This window comes from Candoia aspera, chromosome 10 (assembly GCF_035149785.1).
Source record: "Candoia aspera isolate rCanAsp1 chromosome 10, rCanAsp1.hap2, whole genome shotgun sequence".
Classification (NCBI taxonomy): Eukaryota; Metazoa; Chordata; class Lepidosauria; order Squamata; family Boidae; genus Candoia; species Candoia aspera.
The window spans coordinates 25,801,285-25,824,867 of record NC_086162.1 but is presented as its reverse complement, the minus strand read 5'-3'; the positions used below and the strand labels follow the sequence as shown (position 1 = coordinate 25,824,867).

At 57.1% G+C, this 23,583-nt stretch overlaps 3 protein-coding genes across 3 annotated transcripts; 1 reads left to right on the top strand and 2 right to left on the bottom strand.

The window, feature by feature from the left end:
* Positions 1-727: 727 nt before the first annotated feature.
* LOC134503726 (suppressor of cytokine signaling 5-like) lies at positions 728-8,479 on the bottom strand. The gene is made up of 4 exons (XM_063312631.1): positions 8,287-8,479; positions 7,936-8,048; positions 6,824-7,371; positions 728-5,267 (listed from the first exon to the last, which is right to left on the bottom strand). The coding sequence occupies exons 1-4, from the start codon at positions 8,477-8,479 to the stop codon at positions 3,938-3,940; spliced, it is 2,184 nt and encodes a 727-aa protein (XP_063168701.1). The 3' UTR covers positions 728-3,937.
* Positions 8,219-14,925, bottom strand: PAF1 (PAF1 homolog, Paf1/RNA polymerase II complex component). The gene is made up of 14 exons (XM_063312502.1): positions 14,730-14,925; positions 14,612-14,641; positions 14,435-14,527; positions 13,422-13,543; positions 12,958-13,024; positions 12,172-12,273; positions 11,865-11,970; positions 11,516-11,584; positions 11,261-11,364; positions 10,839-10,955; positions 9,770-9,898; positions 9,291-9,396; positions 9,076-9,166; positions 8,219-8,941 (listed from the first exon to the last, which is right to left on the bottom strand). The coding sequence occupies exons 1-14, from the start codon at positions 14,777-14,779 to the stop codon at positions 8,496-8,498; spliced, it is 1,632 nt and encodes a 543-aa protein (XP_063168572.1). The 5' UTR covers positions 14,780-14,925; the 3' UTR covers positions 8,219-8,495.
* A 192-nt stretch (positions 14,926-15,117) lies between these two features.
* MED29 (mediator complex subunit 29) lies at positions 15,118-19,023 on the top strand. The gene is made up of 4 exons (XM_063312516.1): positions 15,118-15,393; positions 17,603-17,661; positions 17,767-17,851; positions 18,194-19,023. The coding sequence occupies exons 1-4, from the start codon at positions 15,133-15,135 to the stop codon at positions 18,419-18,421; spliced, it is 633 nt and encodes a 210-aa protein (XP_063168586.1). The 5' UTR covers positions 15,118-15,132; the 3' UTR covers positions 18,422-19,023.
* Positions 19,024-23,583: the final 4,560 nt, after the last annotated feature.

Sequence of the window (23,583 nt, the reverse complement as noted above, 5' to 3'; positions counted from 1 at the left end):
AAGGACTTTGGGCACGCACCCAGATGGGCCAAAAGATTTGGGCAAGGATGGGGGGCAGGAGCCCCGCTTCTGCGGGAGTGAGTTTTCCTGGACACTACAGGGGTTGAGGGCACCGGGAGGCCTCCCGCCACACACCGCCAGCCAGCCAGGCTGCCCCACCTTGTTTACCTTTTCCTAGTTCCGAATAGCTTTACTGCAGAAGGGGGAGGAGGACGTTGCTACCACCCTGCCTCTTCCACCTTTCCCAAGGAGGCAGTCCCAGGGGATGCAGGGCAGGGCTTGCCTTTGAAAGCAAAGACTGGCCTTGCATTTCTGTAGCAGGACCAGGTAAGCAGGGCGAGACACCGAGCCCAGACTTCCAGGGCGAGTGTGGGCGTTGGGGACTCCACAACCAGGGGGCAAGGCAGGCTTGTCCAGTTAGGAGGGGAGCTGGAGGGAGCCGCCCGCAGTTTCTGCCCCCCCCTGACGGTGCTTGGTGTGGCAGCTGGGGGGGCAGCACCCCCCCTCTTCGCGAGGAGGAGAGCGTTCCCCGTCCACCAGCGTTGGCCACCTCTTGGGCGCAGAAGGACTCTCGCCGTCTCCCCTTCCTCCTCTTGCACCCTCAAGAACTGTTCAAAGTATAAAAGCCTTTTTCCAAAGTGTATACCGAAGAGTAGCGTACAGAAAAACAAAACGAGAAAGACAAACCAGACAGAACTACTGTATTTCTAAAAGTAGAGAGACAAAGTTCCTGTTTGAAATAGAAATGTTATTTTAGATACATTTTATTATGAATAACTTTTGTTATGACTATGGCTGGTAACCATGAATACGTTATTTAAAAAAAAAACACACAAAAAGTTTTACAAAAAAAAAAACGAATTCTGACTTTAGATTGCTTTGTTGGACTCCTTTGCTGCTTTTCCCCTTCTGGTTTTTTTTTTTTTTTTTTGCTTTGTAAAAGGCATATACAGAATTTAAGCATTAGTCCTTTTTTATTAACCTCTATGATAAAGCTGTGCTTATTTTGTATTATTTTTTTAAGTGCTTGGTTTTTTGGGGGACGGGGGCTTGACCCAGCACTGTATTTCTTCTTGGTTGTGTTAATGGAAGCGGGGGCAGGGGGAGAAGCTGGGGGTTGCTGCTGAGAGGCTCACTCCACCACTCACATCCCCAGGATGAGCTCCTTGAGATTAATCAAACCCTCAGGATTTCCTCCACCTGCACTTCGCACCTAATTTGGGTAGGTGGGTGGGTTAAGAGTGCTTAAAGATGGTAGGTCTGACCTGTATCAGGATCTTGCCCACTGAGTCGGTTCTGATGGGAGAATGGCTTGGTGCGATTTATTTTTTTTTAAATGCATGCCTGGGTAGATGGGCGCCATCTTGGAGAAAGAGCTGCTTGCTGGACAGTGGTGCCTTCTAGCAAGATTGCTCCATTGCCTTCTGCAGGCCGTAATTTTGGCATCAGGGCAGCCAGGGGTGTCTTGAGAAGCCATGCAGGGGGGAGAGAGGTCGGATTTACCCCACGTTCATCGGTACGATCAGCTGTGGCCTTGAAGGACTTGGTGTTCCCCCTTGGGTCTGCCTCTGGTTTGGGTTACAGGCCTTGCCCATCGTCCTCTTGAGCGGCACAGACTCCAGATGTGGGCTCGGCAGGAGCCTTTGTCTGGTGGTTTATGTGCCTGCAAACGCTCAGAATGTCCCCTTTTTAGAACTATAAACCGAGACTTATGTGTCCTTGTTTCGTGGGGTCTGTTCTGGGATAATGGGGGGGGGGCGCGGTCAGTACATCTGCCTGTGACACATCATTCCCCCCCCCTTTTTCCCTTTGGAAGCACCCAGTTTGCCCCCCTAGGTATTTCTGTATCTCAAATGTGCCAAAGATTTTGAATTTCAGTTTTATGTTCAAAATGGATTGTTCCAACCTTCCCCGAAACCTTCTGATCTCGGGAGAGTTCTGGAATGGTCCAAACTAAACTCAGAACCACCTTTCAAATGCAAACTATTTTGCACACTGCTAATAACCCAGTTATTGTGTCTTACATCAGGAAAGGCCCACCTGTCATATAGCAAAGCTTGTGGATTGTTTGCACCAGCAGGCTCTTCTATGGGGATTGGCCTTTGGAAACCACCTGCCAGAACTGGCCTTTGAAATTACACTCCTGCGTTTGCCTTGGGGGTGTCCCAGGGTCATCCCTCGTGCTCAAGTTCCCGGGCAGGGAGCTGGTGGATTTCCTGTGGGACAATGCCCTTGCTATTGCTGCCAAGAGGAAGGATGATCTGTTAGGTGGACATTTCTCATCTAAGGGACTGACCCAGCATGTCTTGGGGGCAGCTTTAGGAAAGGCAGTATCTGTTCTTCACACGTGGAACGATCTACTGCGACTTACTTCTGTTGCACCATGGACAGCAGCTGCCCAGTGCCATGGGTCTTTTGGTAACAGCTGGGACCTTTGGACGCCCCCCCCCAAAAACTCCTGCTCAGCTAGACTAGCCCTTTCCTGGCCAGCCGGGGCTGGTTTCAGTTTGGGGGCAGCCAGCTCACCTTTCAGAAAGCAGAATCAGACCCTCGGCCCCCCTGCGCAGGTAGCAGAGCTGCAGGCCTGTCGGAAGACAACTTGTTCCTGTCAGCCCTGGTTTTTCACGGGGGGGGGGGAAAGGGGAGGGTTTGGGCGCTCGTCCCCCCTTTGGCACCCCTGTGTTGGCCCAGGATGGGCACAAGGCCTTCCTTTGCGCGGAGGGGCAGCTGGGGCTCAGAGCCGCTCCGCTCGCTTCCCAGGCTGCTCCTCCAGCCCCGTTCCAGGTGCAACAGGAAAGTGGACCAAACAGGTTTTAATGATAAAACACAGCAGTACAGAGCGACAGGTGGCGGCGGGAGCTCAGAGGCAGCAGCAACCACATTATGTCTGTTATCCCTCCCCAAGGATAACGCAAGGGAGGCTTCCGGATCTTCAGCTGCGTTGCCTCGTCCCTCAAGGCAAGGCGCTTCTGGCTCCCTCTGCTGCCCTGTGGCAGCCAGGATTTGGGGTGCCATCACGGTCTCCAGAGCAGTGACTACGGCTTGGGGGAATGGAAGGAAAGCAAAGGACTGCAGGATTGTGCCAGAGGCGGCACTGACCGAGAAGCACCGGCTCATCTTCCTGCATGACATTTTGTGCTCAAAAGACTGGCTTGGAATGCCCCCAACCCGAAATCTTTGTGCTGCTTCTTTGTCATGGCTTGGCACCCCACCCCTCCCCCCGTTACCACCAAGGAGCAGGATGACTCCAGAAACCAGCTGCCCAGGACTGCCAGGGGGGGGGGGGGGGGATGAAGTGCAAATCAGCTGCAGCCGCCCTTGTTCTTCAGAACGCAGAGGCTGCCTTTTGAACCCGGCTTGCACGTGATTTCTTCCCCTGTAGACCTGCACAATTAATGTGCCGAGTGGGAAAGAACCGGAGGCAGGGTGCTGACCGGTAGCTTTCCCTTCAAAGCAGCGGTGCGGCTAAGAAAGAGCCCACCAGTTGGGGTAGATCTCCTATCTAGCAGGTGCCCAGGTATTGGGTGCTGCTTCACCTTCCCTTTTCTGGTCAGCTGGAAGTGCCGATTTCTTGCTCTTGCTTGCAAAGATTCTGGGCGCTCCCCAAATCCCTATGGCCTGACGTCTTGACCACACCGAGTTTTGCACCCAAAGTGAGAGAGACGTACATAAATAACACTTGTGCTCACAACACTGGAGAAGCATGGAGGGAGACGGGGTCGCTTCCTCCGACTGGACGCTTTCCAGGTGTGCCGGACTACAGCTCCCAGGATTTCCGGCCAGTGTGCCAGCTAGGAACCCTGGAAAGCGACACCCATCGATTCCAGAGAGTACCGGGTTGGAGCGGGTGGGTTAAGGGTTACGACTGTCATCACGGGGAAAGCAAGGGGCAGATTCAGAAGGCAGATCTGCCACCAATGGCCGCCAGGCTGCTGCTTCAGGTGCCCCAGGTGTCCAGGCGCCGCACCCTCACCCGCTGCTTGTAGTGGTACTCCTTCAGGTACTCCTTCAGCGCCCTGGGCAGCGGCAGGCGCCCAATGCCGTCGTAAGTGGTGCAGCAGGTCACGACGGCCCGGCAGAGGTGCTGCAGGCCAAAGGGGAAGGTGCGGTTGACGGGGATGGAGAGCAGCGGCTCAAAGAACATGCAGACGCTGGGGTCCTTGTAGTGCTCCAACAGACCGCTCACAGTGGGGGCATGGAAGACGCTGGGGTCGTGGACGTCAAAGCTGAAGTTGTGGTTCCACTGCTCGATGCGGGCGTGGAGGGAGCGGCCGTAGCGCCGGAAGCTCACGGAGAAGAGATAGTCCTCCTGGGCGGAGTCCCGCAGGAGGAACGTCCCCTCCGGCTTGCCCTCCAGCAGGGACTCGGCCTCGTAGCGGTCCATCACGCCCCAGTAGCAGGGCAGCTGGGTCAACTGCAGCAGGTCAGGGACCAGGCAGTGGATGTAGTCAATCTGGGTGTGGACCCGGAGGCCGTCCCAGACCTCGGGCAGCCCGGCCCAGCCCGACTCCAGCTCTTCCTCCTCCTCCTCCTCTTCCTCCTGTTCTTCTGTGGCGGTCAGCCCGGCCCAGCTGGGCCCAGCCAGCTCGGTCATCCCGTGAGCCAGCTTTGGCCCCAGCTTGTAGAGGGGGTTGATCTGAGCTGTTACCTCAAAGGTGTGGATCAGGGCATCCGGGGGCGGTTCCACGCCCTGCTCGATGCTGACGCGGCGGCGCTCCCTCAGGCGGTCGTCTTCGTCCTCAGGGGGCAAGGGAGCCAGGCCGTCATGCTCAGAGACAGGCACCGTGTGCTGCTTGATGAGCTTCCACGTGCGGGCCAGCTCTGAGCCAGGGGGGAAGGGGCAGGTGTCCAGCATCAGCTCCCGGAGGTGGATCTTGCGCTGGGAAGAGAGATCTGGGGAGCGAGACAAGCTCTTGATCGGGAAGCATTGGCCCACGGCAGCCTGCAGCTTCTGCCGCAAGGAGTGGCCAAGCCCCTTGGTGGGCTCCGGGTCTGCCTGCCGTTGGCCCTCCACGGCCAGCTCCACTTTGGGCGAAGAAAGGCTCTCTCTCTCTGAGGATGGGCCCAGCCTGGCCCTCCCGCACCCACCGGGCTGGCTGTTCGTCCCCCCATCTGGCTTCACTTTAGGCCGGGCCCCCGCTGTCCTGTGGCATGGCCCCCCAGGCAGGGGGCACTCCGGAGGGCTGGAGCTTCTCCCGGGCATGCAGTGAGACGGCTGCAGCTCTTTGGAGGAAGGGGCAGACCAAGTGGGCCGCCACGATGCTGACCTGGGGAAGAAAGAATGGAGCATCGTTAGCAGCCCTTCTGCTCCAAGGCCCAGCTCTGGACGCAGCTGAAAGCAGAGCAAGAACATCCCACAACCTTCTGGCACAGGCAGAAACCGGATCGATCCCTTTGTCTAAACCAGGGTTTCTCAACCTCCCAGAATTCCCCAGCCAGCATGTGCTGAAGTCCACGCAGCTTCAAGTTGCTGAGGTTGAGAAACCCTGGTCTAAACTTCGGTCTGCCCTAGCGTGTCCACGAATGCCAGTCGTAGCTTGTGCGTCATGATTTATGGCTCAGAGCAACACGTGAAACCAGCCAATTGTCCGCAATCAAGGTTTAGCAGAGCCTGAAAATGGGTGCGGGTTGGTAGAAGGAATCCTCATCCTCTGCCACTCTTCCTCGGGCCTGTGATGTCAGAGGGGCCTCGCCAGCCAGCCAGCCAGCCAGCCAGCTGCACGTCCCAACACCAAAGCTGGCACGCGCAGCTGGACAGCAGAACGGGGAGAAGATCTGCTCCGTGTGGAGCTGCTGGGACTCCAAAAGGGTGGCAGAGGGGCAATCAGAAGAACCGGGAACTCCTACCCAAGGCCCCGCAGTCCACCTCTTTCGCCAAAATCCGGAAGCGGCTGGTGGCACCTCTTCCGAGCCACGAATTTTACCAGAAGCCATCAGCCGTAGGGAGCCGCAGCTGGCTTCGTCCGACGCGGGAGCTGGCTGGACTTGTTTGTCGGAAAAGGTGCGGCCAGCCTCCCTCGGATTTTTTGCCACCACAGACCGACGCGGATCTCCGCAACAAGCGCTCTTTGGGCCGAGTAGTTTTAAGCCCACTTCGCCTCTCCCCGCGGCACGGCCGGCCCCGTCCCGCCCGGGGTCCCCGCTGCCTTCGCTCCGCGCGACACCTCCAGGCCGCGTCCCTCCGCTCCGCCAGGGGCGGGCCGGCCCGCTGGCTCCCTCCTCGGCCGGGGCTGCCCATCTGCCGTGCGCTTCGGACCTCGGGGGGGTGCCGGGAGGGGGCCGCGCGCCGGCCGAACCAAGCCGCCTGCGTCGGGAACCGGCCTTTCCGGCTGAGCTCCCGCTTGGGCGGCAGGACGGGCCCACCCGGCGCGGCTTTGGACCCCGCTCGCCCTGGCTCCGGGACGCCCGCGGAAGTCCGAGCGGGCGGGGAAAAGCGGACGGAGCCGACGGAAACCCGGGCACCGCCCTTCCTCCTTCCAATCCGCCGCCGGGCCCCCTCTCCGGGGATCGCTCCGATCGCGGAGCGCGGCTGGACGGAATTCGCCGCAAAGGCGCCCGGGGAGCCCGGAGGAGGCAGGAGCCGGCCCGCCGCGACTCCTCGGCGGGAGGCCCCGAGGGTCCGCCGGCCGTGCCCCGCACGGGGAGCCCCATCCCCGGCGGACCGCGGGGAGGCCACTGGGCACAGGCTCGGCCGCCCCCGCCCGGCCGCGCAAAGGGCGCCGCCCGACCCACCCCGAGCGCAGGCCGCCCGGCCCGGCCGGAGACCCGCCCGCCTCCCCGAGCGCCCGGCGCCGCCTCTCCGCCCGGCCCGGCCCCAACGCACCCGCGGTCCATGCACCCCGCCGGCCCCGCGCCGGATCCGGAGGGCGCCGCGGCGGAGCGAGGCCGCTTCCTGGGTGGCGGCCGCGAGCCGAGGAGAGGAAGCGCCGGACGGAGAGCGCCGCCCCTCCGGCCGGCGGAGGCCGCCCGCGCCGCGCCGCGCCCGCCCTCGCTCCCTCCGGCCCCCGCCCCCCACCGCGGAGCGCGGGCGCCCTGCAGCCGGGAGGAGGAGCGGGCGGGCGGGGGTTGCGAGGGGCACGAGGGGCACCGGAGCCCCCTCGCCCCCGGAGACCCGCGCTTTCGCCCAGAGGGGCGGCTCGCAGGCCCCCTCCGGGAGGGAGGGCCCCGCCTGCGGCCTCGCCCGGACCCGCGACGCGAAGCCCGGCGCCGGAGCTGGGGAAGGCGGAAGCGGGGCGAGAGCGGGAGGAAGCCGGCAGCCCGGCGGAGGGACGCGGCGGCGGCGGCAATGGGGTGCCCTTGGGAGGGCCAAAGGGCCGGATCCTCGCGGTGGAGGTCCGGCTGCGCGGTCGCCAGGAGAGGGACACCACCTTGCTGGCACGCGAGGAGCTGACCAACGGCCGAGCATTTCGCACGGGGCCGGGACCATCTTGGGCCTCTGGAAGCGAGCGCCGCCGCCCCGGAACGCCCCCTTGGCCGCAGCACGCGCGATCCTAAACCGGCCTTTCTGAACCTTGCTGGCTGAGGAATTCTGGGAGTTGAAGTCCACACATCCTAAAGTGCCCACGGTTGAGACACACTGGCCTTGACAATCTGGGGACTTTTTAAAAGGTTTTTTTAAACCTGCTTTTATTTTTTTTATAAATAAAAGGGGGGGAGGCATATCAGGTATGTTCCCACCCTCAATACTCCTTCCTCCCACTATTTCCCCCTCAACCACCACCCTGTGAGGTGGGCTGGGCTGAGAGAGGGGGACTGGCCAAGTTCACCCAGCTGGCTTTCCTGCCTGAGGAGGGACTAGAACTCATGGTCTCCCGGTTTCTAGCCCGCGGCCTTCACTACTATGCCAAGTGGGCCATATGTCCCGGGGGGGGGGGGGGACTCCCCACGAGGCTGCAGACCCAGGGCTGTTTGAGAGCCAGTCCTCCCACGCCTCACTCTCTCTTCCACCAGCCTGGGGCCCAAGCCTCTGCTCCAGACCTCAGGGGCCATATGGCCCAAGGGATGATGGGAGTTGTAGTCCAGCACACCTGAAGATGCAGGAGCCTGCCCTGAAGACAAGAGACCCACCCACCGGACAGAAGCGAGCTTCCCTGCACTAACATTGCTGAGATCTGCCACGATAAAAGTTCCTCACTGCTGCTGCTTCCCCATACAAAGCAGGGGTGCTGCTGCTGAAACAGCCCTCTGACCGGAAGGCGGGTAGTTCAAGAAAGAAAAGGAAGGGGGGAAAAGGCTTTATTGCAAGAGGAAGGGGCTGGCTGTCCATATATACAGCAAGGAACGCACAGGGGGTTTGAAGCAAGCGGCTTCCCCAGCAATGCCCGCTCCCCGCTGCCACGCTTTCCTGCCGAGCGAGCCCTGCGGGCGTTGCCGATGGCAGAGTTGGGGGAAGGAACTTCAGGGTGTCTGAGGGGGGCCTGGAAAACCAGAGTGCCGCCACCCCCTCCGGGCGAGGACAGCCACACTGAGCGCCCGCCATCGCCCCCCAAAGCCACTCAGTCGCTGTCGCTGCTGTCGCTGCTGGACTGTGAGGGGGCCTCGCTGGCGCTGGCCTCACCCTCCTCGTCCTCGTGGTTGGAGTGCTCGCTGCCGCTGAGGAAGGGGCTGCGGCTGCCACGGTGCTGCTGCTGCAGGTGCTGCCGTTGCCGCCTGCCACCCCCCTCCTCGTCATCGTCGTCCTCCTCGCTGCCGCTCTCGTCGTCCCCCTCTGGCCGGCCCCCCTCCAGCTCGGAGTCCTCCTCCTCCTCCTCGTCGTCGTCACTCCCAAAAATCTCCTCTTTGTCCCGTGCCGCCCGCTCATCCTCCTCGCTGACGGCCCCCTCGCCCTCGCTGGGGGAGTGGCCTTCTTCCTCTTCCTCTTCCTCCTCCTCCTCCTCCTCCTCCTCCTCCTCGGCCTCACTGGCATCCTTCTCGCTCTCGCTCCCTTTCTCCGGCTCTTCATCTGAAGGGGAGACGGGGGGCTCGGGGAGTTAAAGGAAGGCGGAAGGGGGACGGCATGCTCCGGGGGGGGGCACGAAAGAACCCTCCCTCCGCGGCGGGGTGGGGCGGGCAGGGACCAGGAGGAAGCACAGTTACCTGATCCCTGGGCCTCTTTGCCCAAGTCCATCTCCTCCTCCTCTTCCTCCTCCTCGGGCTCGTGGTTCTCCAGTTGGGCTTTGCGGGCCTCCTGCGGGGGGCACAAAAGGTGCCCGAGTTGGGCTCATGGCCCAAGATGCCCCCCACCCCCCACCAGAAGCGCTCTCGGGCAGGGCCCCAGAGCCCCCTCGACCCACCACCATGCCCGGCCCTACCTGGGCCTCCAGCTCCTTCTCGTTCATGTCCCTGTGCTTCACCACCAGCACTGCGTTGGTGCCTGACTGAACCCCAGCCTTGGCTCGCCGTTTGCTGAGCCGCACTCTGCCGGGGAAGAGGTGTATCAGAGACAGAGGAGGAAGCAGCCCGGCCCCTGCCAGCACCTGGGCAGCACGACAGTTTGCCCCCCACTCCCTTTATCAAAAGAACCACGGCTGCAAGGCCCCGAGCTGACTTTTCCGACGGTTCCCAATGCCTCTCCCCACTACTGGGGGCAAGGAGAATCAAGGACAGCCAAGGGGAGAAAGATGGCATTTTTGGGGCAATGTAGGTGCTGGGCACACTCAGAAAATGACCAAGCAGCCCAGGGAGCGCCAACCACGATGGCTTAGCACGCAAAGGTCCCCGGAGCTCCAGCAGGCAGCCTCTTCCGTTCCGTCTGTCCCAGCCCCGAACTCCTCCTCCTCCTCCTCCTCACCTGGTTTCCAGTTCATTGTAATAGACACCATCACCCTCACGAAAGATGAAGAAGTAATTTTCTTCGTAGCCCTTGCTGGCCTTGTTCTTAACGTTCCAGTTGTACTCCCGGGCAATTTTATACTCATACCTAACGGTGGACGGGAAAGAGAAAGGTGAGCATTGCACAACTGCGTGCGGAAAAAGCGATCTGGGGAAAAAATTAACTCCCTCCCCCGCATTCCCTAAAACAAGGAGATTATTTTCTTGCTTCCCCAAATCCCATCAGCGGGATACAGCTCTTCTGCAACAGCAAACAAATGCAGAGAGAGGCACGTACAAAATTTAAGAGCAGAATTAAGCAACTCATGCAGCTTACTTTCTCACATTTCTATCCCTCGTTAATGAAGTAAAGAACTAAAAAAACCAAAATCTCTACCAACTCAGCCACCCCTATCACTTGGCCTTAATCCGTGGCTCTGAAAAGTCAAATTCAAACTACAGGTAGCCCTCGCTTAACAATTATTCGTTTAATGACAGTTCAGACTTGTGGTGGTGCTGAAAAAAATGACTTGCAACCGGTCCTCACACTTATAACCACTGCAGCATCCCCACAGTCACATGATCACAATTTGGACACTTGGCAACCAGTTCATATTTATGACCATCACAGCGTCCTGTGGCCACATGATTGCCATTTTCAACCTTCCTGGCCAGCTTCTGGCAAGCAAAATCAATGGGAGACAGCATGATTTGCTTAATGACCACATGGTTTGCTTAACGACTGTGATGATTTGCTTAACAACCACCGTAAAAAAGGTCGTAAAATTGGGTCGAATTCGTTTAGCAACCAAAATTCCAGTCCCAATTGTGGTTGTTAAGTGAGGATTACCTGTAAGCTGGTTGGAAAATGTAAGCTAAGTTGTATGCAGGCTTGCTGACCCAAGTTTTCACCTACGGAACGCAAAACTAGAACCCTTCTCCCAAACACAATGCCTTTCTGTGTTTCCTTCCATGCTGATTTTATCTTTAGCCTGGCTTTTATTCCCATTTTCTCAATCGGCCAATCCTTGGCATCTGGGATCACTTACACATCCTCAGGGGCATAATCCATCTCCTCCTCTTGGTCTCGTTTGCGTTTCCGCATCGTATCATCCACGGGAAGGAAGTAGGCCACAAACTGGTTGCCCTCTTCATCCATCATGCCCCTGGAGATGGAGGGGAAGGGGAAAAGAGGCGCATAAACTCCCTGCTCTGAGCAGGGCAGAGCTCCTGACAGAATGGCCACGGTGTCAAGCTCAGTCTTCGCCAGCACTCGATAAAAGGGGAAGACAGAAGATTATGCGACGGAAATAGTTATTGCTGCTTGAGACCTTAAAAGAGCTGGGCTAGGGTCCAAAAAAGCCCACCTCTGAGGAAGTGCCAAATGTCAGGGCACAAAATAAAACACACTCGGCCAGGAAGCCGAGGCTGGCCTCCCCCTCCCCATTTTACAAGTGAAACACGGTAGCACCTAATCATGGCTTGAGACATCATCTCCAGAGCAGCTGCCCCACTGGTGTCCTTGGGAGCTGGGTCAGAATCAAAAATGACCTGAGCACAGGGGTTGATCCACATCTGGCAGGAAGGAGAGAACGGACAAGAGCAGCAGCTCAGGGCCCAGCAATGCCTTCTTGAGATGGGCAGGTGGCATGGCCTGCTGACCCGTCACTCCACCCAGCTGCCACACAGCCTGGCCCCTCCCTGCCACAGCCTGCTTTTGCCTTACCTTGAAGTCAGGAAAGACTGGCATAACCTCCACTGGAGTAACACGCGGCTTGCTGTAGTGCTGAGAAATCTAGGGGCAGAGTTTCCCATTAGGAGACACCCAAGGAGGAGAGAAAGCAGCCCTTGCCCTGCCTGGAAGCCGCGGCTGAATTTAGGCCCTGCCAAGCTCTCTACCCCTTGCCCCAAATCGGAGAGTGCATTTCAGCCATCAGTGCAAGGAGAGTAAGTGTGGCTCCAGCAAGCGTCCGCGGTTTCTCTCTCCGCACAGGTTCCTCCTCTAAAACTGGGAAAAGACAGAACAATGGGATGAAAGCAGATTTGGGGGAAAAGAAAGAGGAAGGGCAGCTCACTGATTTCTGAGCATCCTCAAACGTCTTCTCAATGGCTGCGATTTGGCTGTCTCGGTCCTTGTAGATTTCCTCTTCTGTGAACTGCTGTTTGACAGACACACCAATCCTGAGTGAAACAAGGGGGCAAGTTGAGGAAGGGAGTCTCGCCCAGCATAGCTTCCCTGTGCCGGACGTGGTGAGAAAGCTACTTTTGAGCAAAGACAAAAAGGCCCTCACCACCATCAGCCTTACAACAGAGTACTTATTTTCTGGCACAAGGCTGGAAAGAAAAAAAGAACGGCCTTACACCACAAACACTTCTACTCACTTAACCTCTGGCTTCTCATTGGAGACACCGTAGCGGTTGAACTCTGTGGAGATGTATTCTGTCTTCCGCATCCATGGCACCACTTTGGCATGCTGCTGTGACCTGGAGAGAAAAACACCAACAGCCCCCTGGGATCTCCGTTCCTCTCCAGAGCCACCTCCCCCAAACCCATCTGGCCGCAATTCCGACCGTTCCCAGCCAGCCCAGGCTTTAAGGAGTGTCGCCAAGATCCAGGAACGCAAAAACTTCCACACGCTGACTAGCAGCACAAAGTGGAGAGGCCGTCGGCGCTCTTTACTTGATTTAAACATGCTTCAGGATTCCTTGGCAGAGAAGCAAGGTTTCTTTGAAAAACGTCCCATTCGAACCACTGCTGCCTACGTAAAGTCAGTCCTGGTTCAACATTATTCCAGACGGGTGTATCTGTCCCAATCTCAAGGGCAGTGTACAACCTGTGTTCTCTCAACAGTGGCCACATAGTCAGAGAGAGGAAGCAAAGCAATGCGCAGCACACTGTGGGGCTGAGGGGAATCATGGAGCCTTTGAGGCAGATGCCAAGGGCAAGGGGGCTTGGGAAAGACGGGACCGCCTTACAAAGAAGGAAATAGCTTAAATGAGCAATGTCAGGAAGGACAACTGCAAGGACTTTTGAACAATCTGGTGTGGGGGGAGGCAGAGAGAGCATCTCGAGGCATCTGGAGTAAGAAAAGGGGCGGCAGTCCCAGGGCAGAGCCAGCGGAAGGGTGCTGCGGTGCCTGAGTGATCGCACAGAGGTGTGTGCGCTACCTCTTGGAGCTGGTTGGGGCCTGGATCTCCTCCTCCAGCAGCTTCTCATCCGCCGGATCCAGGAGAACTACAAGAAACCAAAGGGACACATCCACGGTTGGAGGCTGATCCCCTCCAATGAATATGCTCAAAGACTCCACAGGGGTTTGAGATGCAGTCCTGCTTTTTTGCATTCTGTAGCCAAACTCCTGGAATCTTGCTGTTAGATAGGGCAATCGGGGGTGCACACATTTTAACATTTATATTTAGTACAGTAAGAGATTTTAATTCACAGCACAGCTGTGGTTATCCCCCTAGCCTGCTATCTATCCAGTGAACACCAGAAATTTACTATGCAGGTTTTCCTCATGCACAAATCGGGCACATCTCCACCAACATTGGAGATCCACCAACGACTCGGTGCAATCTCTGCACACACATTATTAACCCTCCATTGTGATAGCTGTGCATAGAGATCATCTTACCATTGGGGTCAATGCGGTAAGTGTCTGGGTTAATTAGATCTATGGTGACTCCCAAGTCAGGTTCAGTCAGCAAGTCATGTTTGTGTTGCTTTTCAAGAGAGGTGGCCTTGTACTGTACAAACCTGGAAAGGGATGGAAGCAAGAAAAACCTTAATCCACAGAAAATGTCCAAGCAACAGTTCAAAGCCCAGTCACACTCAGAAATGTACAGTACCAGCAACATGCATATGGAATCCATTTCCCAAGGGATGCCAGCCAAACCGAAGGCTGAACTGGCATAAAGAATCTCCCTCCCCGTAAACAGGAAAGAGGGAGGAAAGCACCCTTCCTCTCCTGCTGGGCATCTCCTGCCGGGCTTCAGCTTCCTGGAGGTTCCAACTTTGGACCAATTCAAAAAAGGCAAAGCAGTTTCCCAAATTGTAATATTTTCACTAACGTGCATAAGGGCCTTTTCTGTGCACTCAACTAAATCATGGAGTTCTCTACCCCCAAAGGGCCTAACTCACTCCTGACAGCTTTTTATCAACAGCCAAGATAAAGTGCTCAGGGCAGTGTTTCTCACCATGGCCACTTTAAGATGTGTGGACTTAACTTCCAGAATGCCCCAGACAGCAGTTGCCAAGTTTGAAAAACACTGATTTAAGGCCTTACTTCAGAAGCTGCATCTTTACTTCATTACTTTCCTTCTCTAAGAATAGCTGCATTTTATTTCTTTCTCACTGCTCTCGGTTACTCCGAACAGCACAGAAGTGCTAGAAAGATGCGGCAGGAGTATGTCAGTAACTGTCAACCGTCAAATTAAGGCCGACGGGTGCTGCAATAGGAATAGAGCCCTTGCCACGTTTCTCACAGAACCGCAGAGTTGGAGGGGACCTAAGAGGTCATCGAGTCCGACCCCCTGCAGGATCCGCCAGACCCTCTCACATCTTTCCACGCAAACGGCTTAGGAGGGAAGACCTCTGCGATGCGCCAGGGCGGGTCGAGGGGGACTCTCTTCCCTCCTGCAGGCTCACCTGTTCTGGTCGAAGGGGTAGGTGATGAACTTGGGGTCGAACGGGATGTCGGGGAGGCTGTTGCAGTACTTCACGCGGCACACCACCCCGGACCTGAGGGCCGAAGCAGAAGGGGCAGAAGTGAGGCCGCCGCCGCCGCCTGCGGGGCCGGTGCCCGCGGCGGGAGGGGCGCCTTACCTCTCGGGGAGCGTCCGGTGCGAGTTGGGCCTGCGGAGAAGCGGACCGAGAGAGAGCGTTAGTGACCGCGGAGCGAGGCGGGCCCGCACGCCCCCCGCCCCGGAGACGCCCCTCGCACCTGTGGCCCGGCTCCTCCCGCTGCGCTTGGGTCTGGATCGTGGGCGCCATAGCAGCGGCCTCCACCAGCTCCCGAGGGCGGAGCCACTAGGCCCTTCTTGCCGCGCGGAGCGCCGGGAAACGTAGTCCGAGAGCCCGCCGACGCCCGACGCTCTCTACATGCCGGGACTCCGACTCCCAGAGTTCCCCGCCGGAATCCCCGCGGAAAGGGCTCCTCGCGCCACCGCGCAAGGCAGGCTGGGGGCTTCTCCGTCAGAGAAGTCCCCCCAGGCTCGCGCAAGGCCTGCCGGGAAGCGTCGCTCTTGTTCCTGCGCTGGGGGAGAAAGAGCTTCCGCGGTAAATGCCGGGAAGCGCCCCTCGCGCGCGGCACGCCGGGAGCGGTAGTCCCCTGAGAGCAGCCGAAGATGGCGGCGCCGCCTCAGCCACAGGCGCCGCCGCCTCAGCCACAGGCGCCCACGCAGCCGTCACTGCCGCTGCCGCTGGGCCAGGTGGGGCCTTCCGCCGCAGCCGGGGCGGCGGCGGGAGGGCAGCAGGCCGCGGCGGGAGCGCCCCAGCTGGCCGCGGGCCCGGCACCCTCGGGCATGCAGGTGGCCGCGCAGGCGCAGGACTTCGACCCGGTGCAGCGCTTCCGCCTCCTGCTGCCGCAGCTGAAGGAGAGCCTGCAGGTGAGCGGACTCCAGCGCCCATGGTGCGCGGCCAGCCGGGGGCGCCCAAGCGCTGCTGCCGGCCGCCTTGAGCCGCAGCCACGCTCCGGGCCGCTTCCGGGTCCGGGCGGAGCCCGCCCTCCCGGAAGCCCCTGAGCTGGGGGGCGGGGAATGCTGGTGGCTGAGGAATTCTGGGAGTTGGAGTCCACGCATCTTAACAGCTGCTGAGGTCGAGAAACGCTGGGTTATGTTAATTCTTACTGATGGCTCTGTTTTTACCCCGTTTTTCCACGTGTGTTTGTTTTTCTCTGCTTTTACATTTTTAAAAAACTCTTAGCCACCTAGACTTTTCGCATGAAACAGAACAAAATGTGCTTACGATTTGTGGCTTTGATGATTAGGAAAAAGACCCTGGATAATAGAAAACAGTGAGCCTTTTTTTTGTAATTATAGAATGAATTTCATAATTGTACTTGTATTTGATGCAGAAGACATCGGGCGCTTTTTATTTATTTTTGTTCCATCTTTTTGCACTTTTTCTTTTTTTTCTCTCCTTGTTCTCTCTACTCTTGATTAGTTTGTGTTAGTTTTTATGTTCTTTGTAAAAATTTTAATAAAATTTATTTTAAAAAATTGTTAGCCACCCAGAGTCTTAATCTGAGATAGGCGGCCACATTGAATAAAAGGAAGGAAGGAAGGAAGGAAGGAAGGAAGGAAGGAAGGAAGGAAGGAAGGAAAGCTTGGTGCATTCTGTGCTCCTGGCCTAGGATTGTTTGTCTCTCGGGTCAACCCACCAAATTGTCTTTCTTCGATAGGTGGAGAAAGAACTAAATGCCAAAAGAGAAAACTGGAGCTCTAACTTTGCTCTTAATAAGCTTGCCCCAACTTGAAAAATAGCATAGGGCAGTCCTCCCCAAGGGCAATCTGAAACGGTTTCCTTTTCTCTGTAAGGCTTTTAGAAAGGCAGCAACAGAGTGAGAGAGGGGAGCCCTGAGGCTGGAAAAAGGGTCAAAGCGAGTGAGCAAGAAACTTCTTAAACTTGGCCTGCCTTTCGAGAGTTCTCTGAATCAGACTTTTCCACTTCAGAATAAGTTCTGCCCATTCCCTCAAGAATTGTAGCATAGTTCTTTTTAAGCCACTGATTGCGGCAGCATAAAAATATGTTTAATGAATGATAAATCAAACAGTTGTTTAACTTCAGCCCTTTCCTTCTTAAAAGTAGGGCAAACATCCCAACTACCTGCGCCGCCCATCCTTGTCCTGCTTTCTTTCACAGCACCCCATTCTTTCTCCTCCTCCCAAATGCCCAAATGTGTGGCTTTTTTAGGGAAAAAAGTGTTGGTGTTGCTGCGGCTTGGCAGCCAGGCTGAATTATTTCTAACTTTGCTAAAACAAAAAGGAAAAAGAAACCAAACCACTGACTCCTTTGAAAGGAATGAAGCCTCAGTCCTTAGCCAAATATACTGAATTTTGAAACGTAGCATTTTTTCTGGCGGGGAGGAGCGGAGCAGCACCTGGGGAGGGGGAGGGCAGCTTCAGCAGCAGGCTGGCCGCCAAGCCTTCTGGTCAGTGACTCAGCAGAGGAGGGGGCGCCATCCCTGGGTCAGTAGTTCCCGAGCTACTGAGCTGGAAAGTTGCATGAAGGGAGCCGTCTTAACCCACGGTAGCCGAAAATCCAAAGGAGCCTGGTAGCGCCTTTTCAGACTAACAAGTGTTACTAATGGACAGAAGCTCTCTTCACTTTCTTCCTGCCCCCAACCTGTGGACTTTGGCATTTGAATTTTCCAGAATCAGTTTCTGTTTTGATAAGGCTGGCTTTGTTTTTGCTTCCTATGCTTACAGAGCCTTGCCAATGAACCTGATCCTCCCTCCTGCCCAGCCCCCTCCTCCCATTGCTGAATCTGTACAGAAAGCCAGAACAAGCTTTCGAAGACTCGGTGGGGGGGTAGGATGGAGGCTGTCTCTCTCTTTTGGGGGCCAGGGATGGGAGGGAGCAATGCAGCAAAAGAGCTTAGCCATCACTTAATACCTTCTGCCGCTGTTAAGGAATGGCTGAATGTGGTGATATTTTCAACTCCCGGTTGTCAGGGGCTAAAAACACCACCTCTGCACCCAGCAGATCACAGTGCGGGTTGTCCTGGGGGGAGGGGTAATTTACGCCAAGCATGGTTAACTTCAGGGGTTCCTGCTCAGAAGGCACTTTAAGGTTCTCCCCCTTTTCCCCTTCCAGAACCTGATGAAGTTGGCTGCTCAGAACTTCGTCCAGAACACCAACATCGACAGCGGGCAGTGAGTTCACTCGAGCGTTCCTCTCCACGGCCTGGCTGAGCGCACCCACCCTGCTCCCTTTCGTTCCGCACATTATAAGCTTTTCCTTATTTTCCTTTTCTTCAGGAAAATTAGTGAAGTTCCAGTGCAGAGGGTAGACAAAAACCTTGAAGAATTTTACGCCCTGTGTGACCAGCTGGAACTGTGCCTGGTAGGTTCTTGCTCTTCGGCCACGGATTCCAACCCGATGAAGCATTTCTCATTGGGGTTCGTTTCCCCCCCCCTTTTCCTTTTTGTGCACCACGCCTCTGGTTGGTGCAGTTGGGGATGGGCACCGCTTTCAGAGCGCTTGGTGGCGAGAAGGAGCGGCCAGTCTGTGCCTGAGACCCGCAGGCGGTCTTCCTCTGGGTGCCGGGTGGAGGGACCAGCAGCAGGGGAGGCTGTTGTCTGCAGCCCCCCGGCCCCGGCCCTTCCCATGGGAGCATCTGTCAGTTTCCCTCTCTGAACAGGTGGCGGCTCCGCTCTGACGCCCCGCCCTTTCTCCTCTTCCCAGCGCCTGGCCTACGAGTGCCTTTCCCAGAGCTTCGACAGCGCTAAGCACTCGCCCACCCTCGTGCCAACAGCCACCAAGCCCGACGCAGTCCAGGCAGAGAGTCTGCCTTACACCCAGTACCTCGGCATGATCAAGTCCCAGATCTCATGTGCCAAGGACATCCACAACGCCCTCCTTGAGTGCTCCAACAAGATCACGGGCAAGATGCCCTCTCAGGGGGCCCTGTAGCCCGAGGGGCTCTCAGAACGCTCCTGGATTCCGACCTGCTAGTGGAGGAGCCAGACGGGTAGGAAGGGGGCAGAGCCAGAGTCTGGGGTTCCAGTCTTGCCTTTGGTTCATCTCTGTCTCGCTTTTCAGCCTTGGGGCCTACGCTGGGCGGTGTTCAGATTCCTGATGGGGTTTGCAGCAGCCACCGAGCAGTGATAATTCTGCCAACCGCAGGTCGCAGAGCTCTCCTGGAGCTGGCTGGCCAGTTTTTCCTATTTCTGTTTTCATTTTGGAGAAAGCATCGTGAGGCCTGCCCCACAACAATGACTCCCACACTGCTGGTGGTTTCAGAACTGGTTATTTAAGAGATCACTTATCCCACAGGGGCTTCGGGCAGGTAGAGAAGGGCCAGATGTCTTTCTTCTTAATTTCCTGAAGGCGGATCTGGGCACGAATACAGAATGCAGTGTTCTGTGGACCTTTGTTATCAAATGCGTGTCTGTAAAAAGACGGTTGCTCTGGGCTGATGAGTAGGCTCCTAGAAGCGTATCTTTCTTCGCTCACCTTTCTGTTATACTTGATAGAAGGCACTGCAACACAATAAAATCTGCCTAATGAATTTAGTTCAAGCTGAGCAGGCTCCCCGCCCCCGCCCCCCGCCTGTTGGTGGAGTGATTTTTGGCCCCGGCCAGATAACCGGAGGAGCCTGCAAGCCAGCCGACCTATTCCATTGGAGAGGAGCTAGTCTGTGGCATCCCAGAAAACTGAAGAGCACTGGAAATGAATGGAAGGAGGGAGGGACCTGGAGAGGCTGCGGGCAAGTGCCACACCAGCGTGGTAATGCTAGCCACCCAGCCTCTCCTGCTCTTCCTCGTGGTGCGCTCCTTTGGCTTGCGTGCGTCCTCCTCCAGCCCTTTGTGCAACACTCCCATCGTTACTGGCTTTGTGTGTGTGTGTGTCTGTGTTTTAACTGCTCCTCGTGACTACCCAAAGTTTACCAACAGCAAAACCTGCCTCTTTAGGAATGGAGCCTCGTCAGGCCCTTCAGCCTAAGCCCCTGAGGCTGCCACGCGCTGAGTCGGGGCCAGGGCCTTGGCCCAGGGAACTCAGCTGGGTGCGTGCTCATGGATCTCCAGGATCTCTGGCTGCCTAAGCACTTCCCGCTCCAAATCCTTTTTGTCTGGAGGCAGCCAGGGACGGGGTCAGGGTAATCCACTGCCAGCCCCCCCGGATGAAACGGACACGGCCTCACTAGCATACCCCTCGCTAGCCAAGCCTTCTGCAATGGGGGCTGCTCCACGGTTTCGCTCTGGGGAGGCTGGGTGGGATGAGGAGGACAGTGTCAGACGCCTCTGCCCACGTGCTGTGGGATCCCTGGGCGGGGGCAGGCCGGCCCATGCATCTGAGAAACAAGGGTGGATAATGGCAGAGGGCTACAGCCGGGAGCTATACTGGACCGTGTGCCATCGTACCAGGGCACCGTTGTGATACATGGGGCAGTTCATCAACAAGGCACAGGGGAGGCTTCTGGGGGACCGGAGGGTTGCTTGCTGGTGACCCCCCATTGGCATAGGGGCAGCAGGATGAAAGGGGAAGATCGACCCGGGGCCTGCGTCTTGACCAGGACCCCTCTGCACTTGAGGGGTGCCCTATTTTCGGAAATGCCCTCGCTCCTCAGACTGGGTCTGGGCAGCACGTTGCCTTCTTGGGAGCTTGGAAGGCAGGCCCACGCCCTGTCCTGAGGAGGAGCCCCTTCCACAGCAAGCCCGTTGCATCAGAAGGCAGGGGCTGGCTTTCGTGAGCCGCCAGTGTTTAAAGCCGTGGGTTTGTTGGGAAAGGGGCTACCAGGCTCCCGCAGCTCACAAGGGCCTTTCGGCAGCCTTGGCTAGTCAGAAAAGGCCCTGCAGTACCTGGGTACAGTTTTTCTGCCACTGCCCTGGCAGAAGGCAGAAAGGAGGACCATGCAGACTCAGCGAGAAGGAAGTGGGCGCTGAGGCCCTCCGGAACAGCTGGGAACAGGAAAGGTTTGGGGGCAGGTCCCTTTGCCCCTGCCCTTCAGAGGAAGGGGGAGCTGGAGAAAGACAAGGGCCCTGGCTCGCCCACCTTGCTCCTCCCACAGTTCCCACGGGGGAGCTTGTGCAATGTTTTATTCCAGGCATTGGGGGGGGGAGGGGAGGACATTCAGTTCTTGGTAGGACCCCGGGCCAGAAACGCACAGTTGCATCAGGGCCTTTTCTTCCTTCTCTTTGTCCAGAGTTTTGCAGGCAGCTTGATTGTTTCCCTCCCAGCGATGCTGCCTCCCCCCCACCGCGCCCGCCCCGTTTCTGTTGCAAGGGGAGGGAGGGGGAGCGGAAGCTACAGCGGCAGGCAACAGAACACCCTGTTCTCAGCTGTTTTGGCTGCACCTCTTTCCCCCCCTTCCAAACGCCAAGGGGAGGCAGTGAGCTATTGGAAAAAGCCGGCTGGTGCCAAGCGGCAGGCCAGGAGCTGTGTCAGCAAGCAAAAAAGGCGGAAAGCGGTTCACTGTTTGGGCTTTCTACGGCAGCTCGTCCCCGAGGTGGGGAGGGGGCCGGTTCCCCGAACGGCACGGCCCCTTTGCTAATGCAGAGGGGTGGGCGCCAAACTGCCCTTTCCGATTCCTGCAGCAAGAAAGGCACGCCAGCCCCTCCCGCTCCCTCTCCTTTCGTTTATTCCGAGTCGAAGAAACTTTCGGCGGTTTACTTGAAACGTTAAAGCGTTAGACAAATTAGCAACAACGCAGCTTTTTTAAACAAGTAGCTTTTACACCAGCGGCTGCCAAAATTGCTCAGGCACGATAAGGAGGTTCAGCATCAGGGTTTTCTCTGAAGCCAGCTGGGGAAAAAAGGGCTTTGTTTCTGCCCTCAGAGGCAGAGGTTCGAAAGAGAATAATAAAGGTGAAGGGCGATTAAGAGCAAAGAAGGCCGAGGAGGATGGAGGACTTAATCAAAGCCTGTTCTGTTGACCCGGCGAGGCATGTTTTTGTATAAAGGGGCAGCCAGGACAGAGGGGGAAATGACTCTTTCAAAGAGGAAGGCAGACAGAAAGGAAAGGAAAGGAAAGGAAAGGGAAAGGGGGAGGAAAAGAGAGAGAGAAGGGGCTGGAGGCAAGCCCAGCCCCATTGCCTCTGCTGCTCCAGAAGCCGCATGACACCCTCAGTTCCAGATGTGCAGGATGCAGGCCCTGCCAACCCCAGCATCTGCTTGGGCAGTGTTTCCCAACCTTGGCAACTTGAAGATGGGTTGACTTCAACTCCCAGAATACCTCAGCCAGCATGGCTGGCAGGGGAATTCTGGGAGTTGAAGTCCACCCATCTTCAAGCTGGCAAGGTTGAGAATCCCTGGGCTGGGGAGACCAGGATGGCTCTGCCCATAAGGAGAAAGCCCAGCTGGGTTGGCTGATTTTTTATTTTTGCCCCAGGTGCAAGTCGGTCCCACCCACTCTTCCCAGACAGGTAACATGCTCTGCTCCGAGAAGAAAGCAAGTCTCTCTCGCCAGGAGGGGGGTTTGGCCTGCAGTGGCACCTTTCCTCCCTCCTTCCCCCGCCCCCCAAAATTAGGCTTTGGCTGGGAACACACAGTGTGCTAAGTGGGGGGCAGGGGGGGCAAAGAAGTCAGGAGGACAGATGCCCCTGTGCAATTGAAGACCCCCCTTTTTTTTTACATGCAGTGCTTTGATTTCAAGGGCACAACTGCTGTTGTGACTTTTTTCACATATGCACACACAGTCCCCTTCCCATGGATAGCCTTGCGCAGGGCGGTGGAATTGGCTTGGCTTTATCACGCTGGCCGATGGCGAAGTTTGGATCCCCCCAGTGCACCTGCCCTCTTGACTTGATTTGACCACACCCTGAAGACAGCCCTGGCCAGCAAACGCAGCCAACCAGGGCTCACGAGACATGGGGGGGGGGGTTGCATGTTAGTCTGCATGCCCCCATCCTCTCCAAATGGCCCCCGCGTCCCCCGTGTGATTGCCAGTGGGACTGTTGGTGCTCCCGGCAGACCAGGAGCGCCACTCCCTGACCTGGGGGTTGAGGAAAATCCACGATTCACAGGTTCAGAGGCCGTACAGCCCTCCCTTCAGGGCTTCCTTTGACTTTAAGCCCGTTAACCTTCCTGACTGCGCACTAGAGCGCCTCTCATCACCATTTTTTGCCAAGAGTGAAGGCGAAACCAAACCACGCAATCCTCCCTCCCTCGTGCGGCTGGCTTTGGGGCTTCCCCCCCTTGACTGAAGGTGGCAGTGCGAAAACTGTGACCCAAGTGCTTTCTCTCCCTTTCCCTACCTCTTTGGAGCCCACTCTTCTGGGCCACCTGGGTGTGGAACGGAGGAGCACCCAGCCGGATTCACCTTCCCCGCTGTACTAAGAGGTCCAGTATTGCAGAGGCCGAAGTGTCCTGGAAGAACTGAAGGGGGGAGTGCGTACCCCTAAACCCTGGCAGGCAGCATCAGATTATTTTACAGCACTTTTGAGTGTCATCAACATCTTTCAGATATCCAGCCTCCCCCACTGGCTTCCTGCAATGCACCTTCCAGTCTATGGGTGGGACCCAGGAGTGAATCTTGGGGTCGATCTTTGGGTGCCCCTTTTCATTTATTCCATGGCTGCACGTGGCCAGTGGCCACCTTCTCAAGCAGGAATTGACCTCCAAAAGACCTCCATTCCTTCTTTACCCCCCCCCCCCAAATTTGGGCTGTGCAATGGAGCGGGAGGCATGGGTCACACCTGGCAGTTGAATAGTGTGCAAGGCTGGACAAACAATGTGCCTTAATTTGAGTAAAACCATCATGCTACGTGCCTACAGTTAGCATGACTGTACCCCGTGGGGGACCCCTTCCCTCCTTAAGCCACATGGACATTTGCCATGTGGACATTTGCCGTCCCTGGAAGAAGTTTTGCCAGCTTTGAGGACCTGGCTGCGCTCTCCTGCGCCAGGTTGAAATGCCCAGAGAAAGGGAGATTTCAGCAGCCGCCGCACCAGAACGGAGCACGTGGGCCCACGGCCTGCTGGTGGCTTCCTGATGCCCAGGGGCCAGCTGGCACCACCTCAGCATGAGGGCTGTGGCCGGGGGAGTTCTCATTGACCGCCCAGGGTGCCAAAGGCTGGCCAAGAAGCCAGGCCCAGCAGGCAAAGTGTGTGAATCAGCTGAGGAAAGGGTAAGGG

Excerpts from the sequence above, each read along its gene's own strand:
- LOC134503726 (XM_063312631.1), bottom strand. The coding sequence starts at position 8,479 with ATGGCGGGCGCTCAGTGTGGCTGTCCTCGCCCGGAGGGGGTGGCGGCA. Across the intron at positions 8,049-8,286 it reads CCGCTTGCTTCAAACCCCCT|GGCAGGCTCCTGCATCTTCA; the intron begins GTGCGTTCCTTG and ends TCTTGTCTTCAG. Across the intron at positions 7,372-7,935 it reads CCAGGCTGGTGGAAGAGAGA|CAAGGTGGTGTCCCTCTCCT; the intron begins GTGAGGCGTGGG and ends CTCGCGTGCCAG.
- PAF1 (XM_063312502.1), bottom strand. The coding sequence starts at position 14,779 with ATGGCGCCCACGATCCAGACCCAAGCGCAGCGGGAGGAGCCGGGCCAC. Across the intron at positions 14,642-14,729 it reads CGGGAGGAGCCGGGCCACAG|GCCCAACTCGCACCGGACGC; the intron begins GTGCGAGGGGCG and ends GCTTCTCCGCAG. Across the intron at positions 14,528-14,611 it reads CACCGGACGCTCCCCGAGAG|GTCCGGGGTGGTGTGCCGCG; the intron begins GTAAGGCGCCCC and ends TTCGGCCCTCAG.
- MED29 (XM_063312516.1), top strand. The coding sequence starts at position 15,133 with ATGGCGGCGCCGCCTCAGCCACAGGCGCCGCCGCCTCAGCCACAGGCG. Across the intron at positions 15,394-17,602 it reads AGCTGAAGGAGAGCCTGCAG|AACCTGATGAAGTTGGCTGC; the intron begins GTGAGCGGACTC and ends TTCCCCTTCCAG. Across the intron at positions 17,662-17,766 it reads ACCAACATCGACAGCGGGCA|GAAAATTAGTGAAGTTCCAG; the intron begins GTGAGTTCACTC and ends CCTTTTCTTCAG.